This window comes from Populus nigra, chromosome 5 (assembly GCF_951802175.1).
Source record: "Populus nigra chromosome 5, ddPopNigr1.1, whole genome shotgun sequence".
Lineage (NCBI taxonomy): Eukaryota > Viridiplantae > Streptophyta > Magnoliopsida > Malpighiales > Salicaceae > Populus > Populus nigra.
In genome coordinates, this window is record NC_084856.1 from 4,054,521 (window position 1) to 4,071,647 (window position 17,127).

General features: G+C 36.0%; 1 protein-coding gene across 1 annotated transcript; it reads right to left on the reverse strand.

Moving 5' to 3' along the window:
- Positions 1–6,671: 6,671 nt before the first annotated feature.
- On the reverse strand, positions 6,672–11,183 carry LOC133694709 (conserved oligomeric Golgi complex subunit 5-like). The gene is made up of 3 exons (XM_062116376.1): positions 9,932–11,183; positions 8,761–9,234; positions 6,672–7,855 (listed from the first exon to the last, which is right to left on the reverse strand). Exons 1-3 carry the CDS (start codon positions 11,069–11,071, stop codon positions 6,914–6,916), a joined length of 2,556 nt encoding a protein of 851 aa, XP_061972360.1. The 5' UTR covers positions 11,072–11,183; the 3' UTR covers positions 6,672–6,913.
- Between the last annotated feature and the right edge of the window lie 5,944 nt (positions 11,184–17,127).

A 17,127-nucleotide genomic window follows, 5' to 3' on the forward strand; every position in this document is an offset into this window, starting at 1 on the left:
TAAAGGGGGTGGCTCCTAGGGTTATTGGGTTTAGGTTAGAATATAAAACATTTTCTTTTTATTTATAGTACCTTTTCTTTTAACATGAACAGATTTGGTTCGGTTTGGATTTACTAATTTTAACATTACAAAACCAAAACCAAATTGAACCGGAAGTTTTTTAAAAATTCTAATCGGTTTTTTTTTAGTTCGGTTTTTTCAGTTAATTTTTTTTTTATTTTTTTAATTTAATTAATTTATTAATTATTTTGCGCACCCCCCTAACTAATAGCTTATGAGCAAGTAGATGTGAGTCTCGTAACGACTCCTTTAGAGCTTGTGATTTTTCCTTGCAAACGGTTCCCCTAGGTGCGTGCATATGAATTCATAGGGTGTTAGGTCAAGATCTAAATAATGGTTGTCGAAAGGCTCAGAGTGTTGCGGAGATGGATAATCCATTTGGGCTGACTAAATGCACTGGTATACTGGTACATCTTAGTGCAAACTATTTTGAGCATGGCCTGAATGGTCTGAAAGGGTTGGTCATTCAGGCCTAGTCAAAATGTCATTGTATTTTGTGCAAAGTATTTGGATTTTTTATTTTACTCTAACAGTTGCAATTTTATTTCTTACAGCAACACTTTGCTTAAAAAGCAAGTGAGAAAGATCATTCCACTTATATAATTTTTTTGTGTATTTAAAAGTGAAAAGAAATATGGAATTAAAGTCTTATAAATGATGAGTAGTAGAGGATTAAAATGAAGAGAATTAACAAATTTAATTCATGTAGCCACATGCTCCGATCCAGCCTTCGCCGCTGGAACAAGGAGAAGCCGGGGAAGGTGAGATTGATAGTACTGAAGATGCTTTCCTCTTGTCCCTAACTGTGAATCTATTGGGAAAAATTCTTCTGGTCGGGATTTTTTCACGTTTCATCGGGGACTCCATTTTCCGGACCACAGCTAGTCTGAACGAAAACCCGGGAATTTTTTAAGCAAGTTTGAGTTTTCTCATTTTTGCGTTTTTTTTCGGAAAGAAAAAAGAATTGTCGGACCTCCCTTCCCTGAAACGGGCTGATGAGTCCCTTATAAAAATAGGGGATGGGGGATTGTGCAGTATATGAAAACTGAGCAAAAGTCTTCTTCTACCTGTTCTTTTCTTCTATCTTCGTCTCCTATTTTCTACTTTCTTCTTCCCTATCTATAGTCCTGTTCTAACTTTGGGTTCTTACGTCGAAGAGAGACAATCGAGTCTATTTTCTAGCACGTAGATCTTCAAAGATTGTGCAATTTTTTGAGGTGGTGTTATTAAATTCATGAGAGGCAAGGCTACTTAAATTAAGATTGTTTACGCCGATTGACGACCAAATTAATCTTAAAGACAAAGGGTATAATTTTTTATAATAAAGTTTGCTATTTCCTTTTATTTGTCTAAAATTTATCAACAAGTACACTATACACTTTGTTCTAGATTTTCAGTATTTACTTTATTTCTGTTGCATGTAGTTTGGTTATTTTATGAAAAATATGAACATGCAATTTCTATTATTCCTTTCATTTATTATCTGCTTATTAATTCTGGATAGTTTAGTTTACTCTAAACAATCGTAATTTTATTTCTTACAGCAAGAAACATTTACTTGAAAAGAAAATGAGAAAGATCATTCTGCTGATATAATTTTCCTTGATAGTGCAGCCATCAAAACTTCTCAAGGTTAGGAGTCTTAGCCTTTTGATGATAATGAGGGAGCCCTCAGTGGAAGGAAACAGCTATTATGCTTCCCGGTAGAGATCGATATTGTACAAGGAAGAGTGTCAGAAAAGGATGCATGGCATGCTTACAGCACCGATCCTAGCTGTGCAATGAGTCGTTGTAAGCTTGTATCATAGCTAGGCAGCCATGCGAGCAGCCAAATACCTTGGCAACAATAACCATACAACATGGAGTCCTCTTAGAATGGCTTTAGCCCAGCATGATTCCTCTTCCGGTTCGATAACTGCCATGTTGCGTGATCCAAAAACCTGACACCGAATCTAAACTTGTATCCTAAAAAGATTCATGAATTATTGAGTTAATCTGTAATGCATTTATCTTATTTATTTCAGAAGAGTCTTCTCAATTTATATAATGAATTATAAGGAGTTCATGCATGTATGTGAGTTAAACCTATTCATGCTTAGCCTATAAATACCCCTTTCCCATTAGAATAAGGCATCTGAGAATGAAAATAAATAACCTTTTGTGGATCGGTAGAAAAAGCAATTGGTCTGAAATAGCACGGGCAATTGTAAGAGGTAAGGAATGGTTTATTATCTCAACAACTCACGGAATTAAATTAAATCCTGAATTTATATACACAGCAATGAGGAAATTAATTTGATATTACTCTATGTCTACCGGAATAATTAATACAACAGCATGAAGGCCATATGATATACAAAGCAAAGAAATTTAAGAACATAATATTTGGCTCTCTATATATACAAAGAATACACAGGGAGTTGATTGTGCACGAATGTTTCCCTGTGTATTAATTATCTCCTTCTCTCTCTATATATATACACACACACACACACTAAGAAATATGAACAAAAAGACATATATCACAAGGTAAAACCCTGCACAGGTTTTGCCTCCTGTTGTTCTGGTGAAAGAACAACGCGGCCCTTCACCGTAAGCCATATAATTCATAGTCTTATATGCTGACCTCCTCCAGCATGTGAGTCTGAGAATAACTGCTAGAGAAAGGATACTGCTCGATATCCAGAAGCAAGGACTCGAAATCTTGACCTGTTAACATATCTATCTGTTGGTTTATTGATAGATGATTTAATGTAACGTCATCGAAATGTAACTGGTTGTAAGGTTGATTCAGTTCTTCAATAAAAGGGACTAACTGATTGCAATACTCAAATGAATCGACTGATGCATCAAAGGATGTTTCCATGCTACTCTCAGGTTCTCCATGATTGTCAGGTTGATTTGGTTCTTCGGTGAAAGAGACTAGCTGCTTGCAAAACTCGAATGAATCAACCGATGAATCGAAGGATGTTTCCATGCTACTCTCAGGTCCTCCGTGATTGTGAGGTTGATTTAGTTCTCCAGTAAAAGAGACTAACTGATTGCAAAGCTCAAGTGAATCGACCGATGCATCAAAGGATGTATACATGTTGCTCTCGGGTTCTCCGTGATTGTAAGGCTGGTTTAGCTCTTCAGTAAAAGAGACCAACTGATCGCCAAACTCAAGCGAATCGATGGATGCATCGATGGGTGTCTCCATGCTACTCACAGGCTCTCCGTGAGCTTCGACATTTACAACCGCGACATTCTCAAGTACTGTTTGGGGTTTAGAGGGAGGTGGTGGAGAGGGAATTGTCTTGCCATTGCCAGTTAATTCTTGAACAAGCCTCTTAAAGCTTGAGCTGTCAGTGATGTAGACCTTCGGCCGCAGAACTTTTATCAAACTGCCGAGTTGATTCTTTTCATTCTTAGAAATCTTCATCGATGCTTGACTTACTTTCTTTCCCATAATTTCAATGCTCCTTAGTTTGGAATCTGCTCAGGTTTCTTCGCTTAAGCGGAAAATACTAAGAGCTATAAATATATGCGAAGTTTAGGGATTGTGGAGACAGGACAAGACACTATTCGTAATTAAATTAAAGATGCTGAAAATGATGTAGATATCCTTCCTTCAATACAATATCTTTTTAGGAATTTCCATCCACCCTTCCACCTATATTATACTGTGCGCTTTGTCTCTCTATCCGTCTCTCATTGTCAAAATGTAAGACTCGACCAATCAAAGAATGCTAAGGTTTGTATTTACATGGAGGGAGGGTCAATTCCTGAAGCTGGTTTAAGGTGAGAGAAAGCAAAGATAAAATAATGCTAGTATGAGATCAATGGGCCGTGTGGGAGTTAGAAGGACATCGAGGGCACGCAGCCTACTATTCATGGACTCGTTTTCTTTTGCTTGTGCTTCTAGTCACATCCCATTTGAGACAGGGAGGATGTTGAAATTTGAAGGAAAAAAACAACTGAAGTTTGAGTTTTATATTGTCAAGAAATACATTAAATTATTGCATCAGACACACGGGCGCTGATAACTTAACTCTTATCAAGTAGCAATCAATGTTCTCTCAAAATATTGCGAATTTCGATCTGGAAAAAAAAAACGATGCAATGATGTGGTCACCATTTGCAAAGGAAAATAAACCAAGAAGTTGGAGGAATTATTAACAGCCATCCGAGCTCGTTACTGTTAAGTTCTATGCAAGTATTGAGGAGTTGTCATGGGACAGAAGTGATCACATCAGTTCTTGATATTGAAAAATGCGAGTATATGTTGATGTTAGATTTCTTTAAAACAGTATGAAAAGGATATGAAAGATTTTCCATGAGATAGAATGTGTCATTTTTTATTTCAACATCCAATGTCAAATCAAGATCAGAAATTTTGGCTTTCACTGTCTTTTTGCAATGTGAAAGGAAAATGTGAGGACAATCCCTCCATTTAATTATGAAGTTAACCCTGCTGCGGGTCACATTCTGTGCCTATCTTTAGGCAATGCTTCCAGAATTAACACATCATAAATTACCTAACCCTACACGCTACAGTTATGGTGATGGATAGCCCTATGTAGCACATACAGACCTAAATTCCTCGATGCTGAAAGCCTGCTGATCGTTGTAGGAGTTACAGATTATGTGAGATGGCGTATCCTGCCTGTGACAAAAAGAAGGAAGAAGAAGCTGCAATTCTGCACAGTAGGGTAGTATGCAAAATGAGTCATTTACCTTGTCAGCAATAAATAAACTCCTAGCCAGATCATATATGGTCAGATAGGGCTTGAAAGCAAAGGATGCTTCTAATTGTATTTTAATCATTACTGCTGTTAATTGCAATCACCAAGTTTTTCTTTGTTAAAGTAACATCTCCTGTTCCTTGATCAGACAGGATTAACATCTCTAGCAATTGTGGGAGGAAACTTATGCACCACTTCCATGATAATGGAATTCCTACTCAGACGATGATTAGGAGGAAAAAACAAGAGTCTAAAGAAATGCTCAGAAAACTTCAATCATTTGATTTATGGAGTCCACCCATTCCTGGATAAATTAGCATTAGTACTAGTCTACATTGCAAGGGATGATTTTACAGATTACTTCAAGTAAAATCCACCTTGGGACAAAAAACAAATCCGATCAGCACCACACATGCATGAACCTGCCAAGTAGGAACACAGTATGACAAAAGATCCCCTGCCGATTAATTGAATAATTTTAGATTTCGGATATGCCCTTTTAAGTTTGTACATAAATTATAATCAAATGGTCAATGGTCAAGACTCGCAGTCTAGAAAGAAACCATCATGTGTTTTCTGGGCTTGGATCAAATAAAGCTTGCATTAGATTCCAAACAACTAAAAGGTAACCATGTTATGGCATAAGAATCTGGTCAAAGAGCAAAGATTAAGCTGATTTTGATGACTTTTAACCAATGTTAGATCAACTGAGCAGGAGAACTGAACATACGGCACTGAAATCTGGTGAAGCAAAGGTTCCTTCTCTGTTAAATCTTGGATTTGGATAACCTATTGCCAAAACCTAGCAACACGACTGACATAGATTTGTAGATGGTTGAATTAACCAGTCAGAATTTTCATCTGTGTTCAAAGCCTCCAGCCATTGCATTTCCTGCCGATATATTTTCTGACTAAGGTGGCAAGTAATCGTTTGTTGTTAAATTTTTAGCAAAAAAAAAATGGCTTTCTTTTACCAGCATAGTCAGGAGGAACTGTACCGCTGAGCTTGGTACAGGTATGTATGCCTGTGCTTGGACGGATTAATATTCCAACTTACCATCGAGTCGGTAGTGGGTAAGGTAAAAAATTGGCGTTCGTGACGGTATGGATTCCAGCAAAACAAGGGGTGGTGGTGTGTTTACACCATGCTTGTTCCTGTGGAACTAGGAGACGGTGGACCAAGAAGGGACGGAAAACAAGAGAAGCCCAAGGATTAGGTTGTCATTTTCTTCTTTCCAGATGGAGAGATTTGCAAAGGGGAAGATATTGTTCGTGTTTGTTTTTACCTTTCTCTTGTTTCTTCTCTCATTTCTCCTTCCAACCAAGCGAGACAGATTTGGATTCCATATTTTCCTCTCCTTGCTTATCCAACACTAAGATTTAAGGGAATTCAAACCTGATTCCGACTCCTCTTTGTTTTCTCTCCCTTTCTATCCTCGGTTTCATCGCCCTAACCAAACATAGCTTTAGAGTGTAAACGCATATGAAAGAGGACAGAGACAGCAGGCTGCATATGAGCTATCCAGTTCCCTTGGGCCTTGAGAACTCAATATTCGAGTTGATAAGCGTGGAGGTTCTAAAAGCTCTGAAAGAATCATCAAGCCATAGAATATAAGACTGATATTAATACATAAACCACTGGCTTCATTGTTCCTAGAATCCCAGAACGCAAGTGTTAAAACAACTTGTGAGATTAGATGCTGGTATGCTACTCGGGATGAGAGTTGAGTTAGAATTGTAAGAGAATCAAAGACGCTAAATTCAAAATTCCTACATCGGAAGTTACAGGTGAAAAATGACAGTTTTTTCAAGATGCAAATGTGAAATTTCTGCCCTGATAATAAAAACAATTAGACATTTCAGGAACAATTAGCTTGGAGTTTGACATTGTTCCAGGAGAATTGATTTATTCATTGAATTCCGTGGTTACATGCACTTAGCACGCGACAAAAATGACTATAATTTAAGTGAAGAAAATTATATGAAGAGAAAACTGTACCTGTGGAGCAATACTAGCACCACTCTGTAGGAAGCTTCCTCGACTAACACATACAATAAAGATTCATGGAAAACCTTCACATGAAGGTAGAGGTCTAAAATTTGCTGATTTACATGGTGTATACTTGTTATTAATGCCTTTGGGACACGGGGGCATTCTCTGTCAACAATGACCCTAAATGATGCATAAGAGGATATACAGGGCTAAATTCCTTGTCTCCTCTTGATCTAACCTTTGCAGCATAATCATCTAAAGTTGCTTTGATACCTTTCCAAATCTGATCCTCCCCTTGAGAATCCAGCCACAGTGAATACTGCAGAGGTGTAAGCCTGTTCCTTTGCAGTGGTGATTCCAATTCATCAGGGCCTCGGGTGTAAAGGTGGTGGAGTATGACACTTGGTGGCAGATCTTGAAGTAGAGGAGATGCTCCCAACTGAGATGTCTCCAGGAAAATAAGCGGCCGGAATGCTCGGAGTGCCCGGTACGGTGGTCCAAGTTGTTGTACAGGAAACAAATATTGGCCTACAGTTAACTCCAGCTCAGCCATGTCTCTAGCCATCCTCAGTTTCCCTGATTCTGAAAGAGGTCGTACAAGAGAGGCATGTCTGATAAAGAATATCAAAACCCGTGATGCCATACTTCTCACAAGCTGGGTGCATATAGTTTCTGTCCCAGCTGTTGTAGCACTTGCTGAAGAAGGTAAGAGCCTCGACAAGAACTCAGTACGAAAGTGAAGAATGCACTTCTGCAACTCCTCCATGTAAGGTGAAGCATTGTTGTCCATTGCAGCATCCATACCATGAGCACCAAAGTTCTGGTCGTGAATTTGCAGGATGCATGACTCAAGACGGTCAATCATTGCTTTGAACAGGGGAGTCACTGAGTCACGAGCTACCCCATATATTGCACCCAGTGCAGGAGACAACACATCCACTGCGATAGTGGGCAGCCCAGCAATCATTGATGATATACGTGTATGAATTTCTTGTAAATGCTGGCATAAAGCAAAGTTCCTGACTTGTGCTGCAGTTGCAGGACCTGTAATTTGGCGTGCCTCATGACCTGCAGATATCTGAAATTCCAAAGCAATTTTTTTCATATATGAAAGGACTTCTCCACCACAAAAATCATGAGAAAACTACCCCTTAAAGAATCCAATTACATTCACTTTGAAAATTCTTCATTGCTTTATATTATTTTAAATGGCACAGCCACATAAGTAATATACAGCACAGTACAGCAAGATGATCAAATGAAAACAAGGGCGAAAAAAGTTTACAGCATAAAACCTATTCTATCCTTAAGTTCCAACATTTGGGAATTTATCAGAAATCAAACAGAAAACACCATGAGATATGAAGACACCACTAGCATTAAATCACCAGATTTAGATAGCACACTCAATAAAACTATGATGGCAGTTGCTTTGACTGAACCGAGATTTTTAAGCATGCAAAGCTAGTTAATATGATGGTACCAGAAATTAGCCATGTGTCACCCTTTGAATAAAACAAGAATTGCAATTACAAATAACAATATAACACAACCGATAACAGGAAAATAATTTTACGAGGAAGTCTTTATCACACAACCAAACTACACAAACAAGACATGAAAAATTTGCCAACCATTAGATTGTGGGGAGCATGATGGGAACCCACTGTGGACACCATGATATGATGGTTTGCATTTCTTCTACTTGTGCTCAGTGTAGTTTGGTTTATGTTGTTTAGAATTGCGCTAATTTTACATGGACATATCATCCAAAAAACTTTATTTGCAAAAAAAAAATGAAAAAAAAAACACATCAAGCCCAGGATTAAGGTGACACTCAAGTAGGATATGCAAGTGGATTATTTTTATGTGTCATATAGATAACAACTCCACAAATATAACATATGATATGCCAGAAAATAAGAACACATAATGGAGAAACCTGAACTAACAAAAAAAATACTATTTGTTTTACCAAATTACCTGGTATTCAACTCGTTCTGAAAGCAGGAGCAAAACCTTGCCTATTTCACGAAATACAAGAAGAGTCAAATGCCCATCCAATTGGACTGCTTCAACCTCTTCCTGGATACGGGAGATAATTCTTGAGATTTGTTCTTTGGAAGGAACACTCCCACGGCTGGACACCGGGAAAACAGTGTTCACAAGATCTGAAAGGCGACTTAAGCACATAGCCAAGAAAGCTGTCTGGAATATTTCAATGGCAGCAACCATCTGTTCCTTTCCGTCCAAAGTAATAGCTGGTAAAACCCCTTTGACATCTGTATCATGTGAGATTCTTTCAAGTAGATTCTCTGTCAAGGAGAAGAGTTTAGGATAGCCCATAGCAAATATCTCCTTAACAAAACTTGATGCAGTGAAAGCAGATTTCATTTGGCTAGCAAAAGCCTTCACAAGTGCCTCCCAAACCCGGTCTGTTAGCATGGGATCACCATCCTACAAGAATATCAGCTTATTGTAAGCAAGAAAGAGACGGACAGAAATGTGGCAGAAAATCAAGCAGCAATCAAGGTAAAGGCCCAAAGAAATCTCCCTCTCTCCACAAAAATGCGCAAGCATCAGAGTTTTTCTTTGTTGGATTTGTTTATGACCCATAAAATCAATCAAAAAACAGGAAACCATCAATACGACCTGAACTACTTAGGAAGCTTTTATATGGCATAATCAAGAGAACAAGGTACATAAAATTACTATATCTGATTATTGGAAATGAAAAACACCAAGAAATAAACGAGTTTAGACTATATATCGCTAATCACTGGATTGCGGACAGTGCATCGCTTCACATGAGTCCATTATAGACCTGCTGCCTACTCTTAACGATATTTCTATCTAGACATCAGGGTGGTCGAATTTGCTATTTAAGGACACATAAATTCAACTATATTCAACAACAGGGGATCAAAAACTTCGTTTTGTGGTACAGAGATATGCAGAGGTTATTACATTACAAACTAGTGCTATCAACTTCTAGTACAGGATCAACCCAAAACAGAAGAATAACACTACAAACCAATTAAAACTCTGCTTAGCAGTTCACAAGGCACCACGATCCATAACCAATATAGAAGCATTCATATAAAACCAGCAAACAAACAGAAACATTCTGACCAAAATCATAAATCCCTCTCACCTTAATAACCTCATCAAGCAACAAAACATGCGTAAATGGATCCCTCTTCTTGGACAACACTCTCTGCAAATGCCAAACAGCAACAACAATAGAATGCAACCGATCCATACAATTCCCCATTCTCTGCCAAAGTGCTTCCCTTGCTTTTGCCCCTCCTCCAATCTGTGGAGTCCCACTCCCTCTTATCCCTCCTGGCCCATACCCACCACCACTCGCAGAAATCGCCTTCATATCCAATGCCAAGCCCACACTCTTCACTCCCATTCCCTTATACTTATTCACCAATTGCTCCACAGTCACCTTCAGCTCTCCTAAATTATAGAAAACTTGCAACCCAGTTCCTACTTCTGCCTGATTCAATCCTTCCATTCCTCTCTCTAACACTTTCATCGCTTGGCTGCGCAGTTTTTCCCCAATTTCTTTAACCCAATTCAGCTCTTCGTCAACCATATCAATTCCTCTCAAATCATACTCATTACACATTGTCAAGATCTCGTAATGTAATTGCGCTGCCTTGGCAAGATCCAATTTTTCAGGCTCTGATTCTGATGCAGAAATTAAATCTCGAAGCTTTTTCGACAACCTCAGAGCGCGAATAGTGTGTTGTAATGCTTGGTTGGTACGATGCAAATTGGAGAGCTGGATAGTTTTTGATTTAATAGCGTTATGGGGATCAGAAAGCTCGGATCTGACGCGGCGAATAGAAGACTGCATAGAAGAGATGGCCGATCGGAGGGTGGAGAGGGAGAGTTCAGCGTCTTTAATGGACGAGAGTTGGTGGAAGAGGTGGGGATGGCGGGAAAGGACTTCGGAACGGAGTTGGGATTCGAGGAGGCGAATTGCATGGTGGAGGTGTTCGGCGGTGGAGGCAGGGGAACCAGAGGAGAGGGCGGCGGAGGAGAAGGAAGTGGAAGAGAAGGAGGGAGAGAGGAATGGGGAGAGGAATGGATCTTTGGAGAAAGAGTCTAGAGGTGAAGCAGAAGAGGTTGCGGTGGTTGAAGATGGTGGAGGAGAAGAAGCAGAAGGGGTTTTGAAAGTGGAGAGGCGTTGGAGAGGAGAAGAGGAGGAGGGAGAGGGAGAGGCGTTTGTGCTTATCGAGGGGAGTTGAGATCTTTGGACTGCTGCTGCTGCTGTTGCCATTTTTCTTATATAAAAAAAAATTGTTTTAAGGTTTAGAATCGATTTAGGGGATGGAGAGCATTTCTCCTGGGTTTATACATTATGATGTTGCTGCCGTCGGAGACTTGACCCTTGAGCTAGCTTCATCCGAAAAAAACTAAAAAATAGAGAAGAGTACAATCTGGTCCCTAGAGTATTACCCGTTTCTTAATCGAGTCCTATGTGATTCTTAAGTTTGGTCGCATGATTGTCGTCCTTCTACTGAAAATACAGAAAGTGGTAAGGGTAACTCTGCAAAAGTACATGAAAATGTGTTTAAAAATATATCTTTAATAAAACATATCAAAACAATTTAAAAATAATTAATTTAAAGTTAAAAAAATTCTACAATTTTTAAACGGAAGAATTTTTAATCTTATATGTTATTTTGAATGATTTTTCTTTTTTGAACAGTAAAGGATATTTTTATACTAACTTTGATTATTACAAAAATAAAAAAAGTTAGTTAATATATTGTTTATGATGATCCTAGGGCTGTTTGCTGGTGCAGGCAACTAATGCTTCATGTTGTTTGTTGTAATTTAATTTTGGTTTATTAATTTTTATTTTAATTTTTACAAGGTTTAAAATATAAAATTAAAATATCAGAGATTTATTTTGATGAAAAGTATGATTTATCAACTTATATGAAAATTAAGAACTATAATGTACTTTGATCATTTATCTTTATTTTCAAGATAATCTCTATTTTCAATATAATAATAGTTATTTACTTTTAAATTTGATTTTTAATTAAATTCAAACTAAAAAAAACAGCTTGATAGAAACTTGATTTCTCACATATAGAAATTCTGTTCACTTTAAATATAGATCTCAAAGAGTATGAAAAGAAAAGGCGGAGAAAACCCCAGGAAAAGGCTATTTCTGGAAACCCTCCCCCTAGCTTTTTACTCTCTTCTTCCTTGGTCTCAAACCAGCCATACCTTCCCCCTCCCCGGTTTTTTTTTTCTTTTTCATCCTCCCTCAGCAACGTAATGCCAGCCTCAACCATAACAGAGTTTGTCTCCTCGCCAGCAAAGGATTTAAATAATGTGTTTAAACAATGTTTTTACTGCAATACCAAACACATTTTATTATGGATTGCAACAATAAAATGATTATTTTATCTCTGAATCAAATAACATTCGGCTTAGTTGATGGAGGTAATAAGGTCCTCTAAACTTTTTTATAAGGGCTTCTTAAGTTTTTTTTTTATTGTTTTGTTGAGGGCATTATAGTTTTTTAACACAAATTAAATAATACTAAATTTTAAAAAGATGTTGGTGCGTGCGAGATGTTTGTGCAATTTGATCAGCACGTGCAGCAACATCGATGGTAAAACCTACTCTTTCGCTTTGTTGTTGGATGCAATGTCACGTTCCTCTCCATCAGTTATGGCACGTGACAGTGGTGAACGAGCAGCTTTTCACTAGGGGGTCCTTTTCCCCTTCTTTTTCCTCTTATTTTTCATAAATTGCATATTGGTCTTCTTTGTTTTTTATATTTCTACTTCGACCTTTTTTTTAATTTCTAGTTTTTGTCCTTGGATTTTTTTGTAAATTTTTTTTGTATTTTCAATTTAGTCCTTTAATTTCAATCTATATATATATATTTTTTAAAATTTTGTCCTTATTCATTTGATTTTTTTTCCTTGGCTCTTTTATAAAAGTTTTACTAGTTTTTAATTTTACCATTTAATCCAAGTCTATAGTGTGTTATTATTTTCAATTTGGTTCTTATTCTTTTAATTTCTTTTTTTTTGTTGGAATTATTTTTCTTTTCAATTTCTAATAAAAAATTTAGTTATAATCATTCGGTTGATTTTGCATTGAATAAAGCAAAGAATCTTGATAAACATGAATCTTGTTCTTATAAAAAGATAATTTATTGCAAAAAGTCTTCTTAGTTGATATTTTCTATGAATAAAAAGACCAAGTCACTTTGTTAAACCACCATAAAGTCATAAGATTATTGATAAGAAATGGGTTTACAAGAGAAAAGATAGAATCACAGGGGTTGAGAATGCAAAGTGTAAAACACACCTAGTGGTTGAGAGCTTTACACAAAAACAAAACATGTTGAGTTCAATTAAGTGTTCTCTCTAATTATGAAGTGTAGTAACACCCATGTAATGTTTTATTATGGTTAATTTATTTGTCTTAAAGTTTGAGCAGTTAAATGTCAAGATAATTTTTTTATATAGTGAGCTGAATAAGAGAAACTCTGTGCATCAACTAGAAAGTTTCATTATTTAAGGTAAGGAATACCAGATGTATTATAGAAGAAGTCATTGTATGGTTTGAAACTGTCATTGATGCAGTGGTATAAAATGTTTTATATTTTTATCCTTGGACATGGTTACTTTATGAGTGACTATGACAATTGTGTATTTAAGAAAGCTCTCAAATGACTCATTTTGGGTATAGAATACAGAAAGATCAAAGTATTGGTAAGTTATACTTGTTACATGGAGAGTCATGGAGAAAGTACATAAGTGTTTTGGTATACAAGAATGCAAGCTAGTAAGGGCTCCACTTCCCATTTTAGGTTATTTTCAGCTTTGTTATTAAAAATCGAGAAGGAAAAGGAGCACATGTCAAGTGTTTCATATATTAGTGTAGTTGGAAGCATTATTAGCGTGATAAAATTTATTTATGAGTCTTTTCTAATTTTTACATTTTAGTAGCTGAAAAGATTTTAGGGTTACTTTAAAATTTTGAATGAAAAAATAATTTGATGTGACGCCTAATAAATTTTTTTTATATTTTTTTACCGTTAGTTTCTCATAAGATATCACCTTTAAAGTAGTTCTAAATTATTAAACCACATAAATCATCTGTATTTTTTATTATCTTTTATATATTGATAATGGAAACAATGAAATTCAATTCCACAAACAATGTGAAAGATAAGATTTTCGGATTGTAAAGACACGAAACATTGAATTTACGGGGCCTGAAAACCTTATGGACTAAAATACAGTTTTCATCCCTTTTGATCTGATACATTTTTCGTCCTCAGTTCATCTGCGCATATGCCCTCGATCGTAACATTCCGAGGAGCTACACAGTAACATTGGAAGTCGAAGGACATCTCAGATGAAATAAATTATGGCTAACAGGAGACAACACACACCCTGCGATTCTATTAGAAGCAGAGATTTTGATGACTTCACCATGAAAATCAATAAGAAGTGACAGCTGTTCACATTTATTTTCTCTACAAAACCAAATAATCAAATTAGATATTATATCAGTTTTCCTCTTAATTCCAATACAAACCCTCAAATCTGGAAACCCCAGACTCAAAAAGGTGAATACAGAACCAGAACAAAGAAAGAATAGATGAGTAGAAAAACCAGGCAGCCGGTAATCAAGTATTCATATGTGGCAGCCACAGCAGAGATAGAAGAAGCAGAGAGTGGAAACAAGAACAACAGCTTCAGCTACATAGAGAACCTTGAAGACCAAGTTGTCTATTATGTTCAACTGAAAATCAAGACCACGTTTCCATTTGATGCCAGAGATTTTCCATGGCCACAGCTGATCCTTCTTCATCATAACCTTCTTCAACGACCATGTCTTCTTCGCCATTACAAGAATAGAAAATACAATACCCTTGCCCCTCTCCCTCTCTCTCTCGGTTTTGATGCGCCCCATGTTTGTCTCTTTGCTGTTGTGTTTATATAATGTGGTTGCTTTGGTCTGTTGTGTTCGATGGCAAAAAAAAAAAAAGAAAAACACAATGAAAAAGGCAGGATTCTGCTGGCCGAGGACACAACGAGGAGGGTAGTTTGGGGAATAAACTGGTTATGGTGAAGAATCTTCTAGTGGGAAAGGGTGTTTTTGGTATTTCCAGCTAGCAAAAGACAGCAAGTATCATATACTTCATACGCGGTTTTGTCTAACGAGGAATCGAAAAGATTTAATGTATCTGGAAAAATAATAGAATTCACACCTGCTTCTAGTTAGGATCTCAACTTTAATAACTCCTTTTTTTTTTAAAAAAAAGAAGAAGATAAATCGTAATATTCATTTCTCTTTTTCCGAAAGTTGTTGCCACTTGGGATTTTAATTCAACATGCTTGTCATAAAGAGGAAGAGACAGACATTGACATCCATGAAAATAATTGGTCTCTAACGGTATAGCTACCTAGTTGAATCATGCCCGTTAGTGTTTGGACGTTTTCAAGCTGTGGATTGGTTTCCATCATTTGGTCAAAGCCCTTCAACGGCTAGTGCTCAAAAGAAAAAGGAAGAAAAATATAGATGCTGGTACAATTACAAAGCTAGTTTTATTTATTTTATTTTTTTTAAAAAAAAGAAGAATAAAGAGTCGGTGCCGAGGTGGTTTGGGCTTTTAACAAGTGGAGATACTAAAGTAGTCGTGTTTTTTTTTCCCTGCCAGCTCACCGGCTACCCAGAATGAGATGGCGGAAGCTTTCAACAATATGAAGATAAGGGCACACTTGCTTTAATTTGTCGAAATAACAACCGGAAAGGAATATATATCTAAGGAGTAAGTTTTAGACTTCTTTAGAGAACAGCTATGCGACACGCGAAAGAATCGTTGCCGAGCGATGGAGCTTTGTTGATGCTAGTTTGATCCCCGCACGCTATGTGTGACAGGAGAAATTATTATTTTTTAGAGAAAGTATTTTTTTAACTAGAATTATTATTAGAAAAAACATTTTATTATTGTCAACGCAAGTTAAAAAATATCAAAATATTATATTAATATTTTATATATGTAATTGAAAGCAAACAATATAATAAATATAATTAAATCATGTCAATAATATATATACAATTTTGAGAAATAAAATAATAAATTCAAACAAATATCCCCGAGAAATTTATTGTTTTATTAATTTTTTTTCATATTATATACATAATAATTGAAAAAACAATTATAACCATTCCAATAAAAATCTATAATATTATTTATAACCATGTCAAAATTAAAGGGTAGACAAATTATCATTATAAAAAACTTTTTTAGAATGAAAAAAAAAAAGAAGAGTCGAGGCAAACTATTGGCCCAATCAGAAAAAGGATAGATGTGTTTGGTGCCAGGCCTAAACACCTAGTAAATTTTTTTTTTTTCTCTAAAGGACAGATAACATGTCATCCATCTATTTTTTAAAAAAAAATATAAACGAAACGTTGTATGCTATTTCATATCCCAACCACCAGGTGGTTGGAAAATCGAATTGGTGTGTTTTTACGTTTAAGATTCTATTTTTTAAAGTATGCCATAAAAACACTTAATAAACACCATAAAAACATCTATAAACTAATCTCTCAACTTCAAAATGATAAAAAAATTAAACAATTTTTTTTTATCTCTCTAGCCTAATCTAAATTTTCAGGGGAGATAAAGGTCAAAAGCCACTATCATCAAACTTTCTTCATCGAATAGAAACCTTTGACACCAAGTTTGGCTATTTCAAAGTCCCTCCTAAATTTCATTGAGTTCCTCATATTAATAGTAAAACTCACATAGTCACTCAAATCATCATTTATGATTGAAATAAATTATTTTGTTCTTTAATCATATTCATTCATATCTAATACTTATTATGTTATTTTTGACCAACTAGTTTTGTTAGTTCATACCAATACTCATTTTATCATTTATAACTTGACAATATAACTTCTTAATCTCAACACACACACACACACACACACACACACACATATATATATATATATATATATATATATTCACCTTATAATCAAATTTAATATCCTAGCCTTTTCGTCTACAATTTTCAATGTCTAGCATTTTCTCCCACACATGATAAATATTAGTCTAACCCATTTATTTCATAAATATTTCACATATTCATCCTCCTTAATACTACCAAACATTTATATATTATAACTTAATTCCATCATGTTTTGAGAATTGATTTAATATCTACAACGCATGCTTGTATTCTTTCGATCATAACAACCCACATTCATAGATATTCACAATTGTCATCATGACCCATATATGCACTCATTTTTAATTTTCATCCATATTCTTATCAA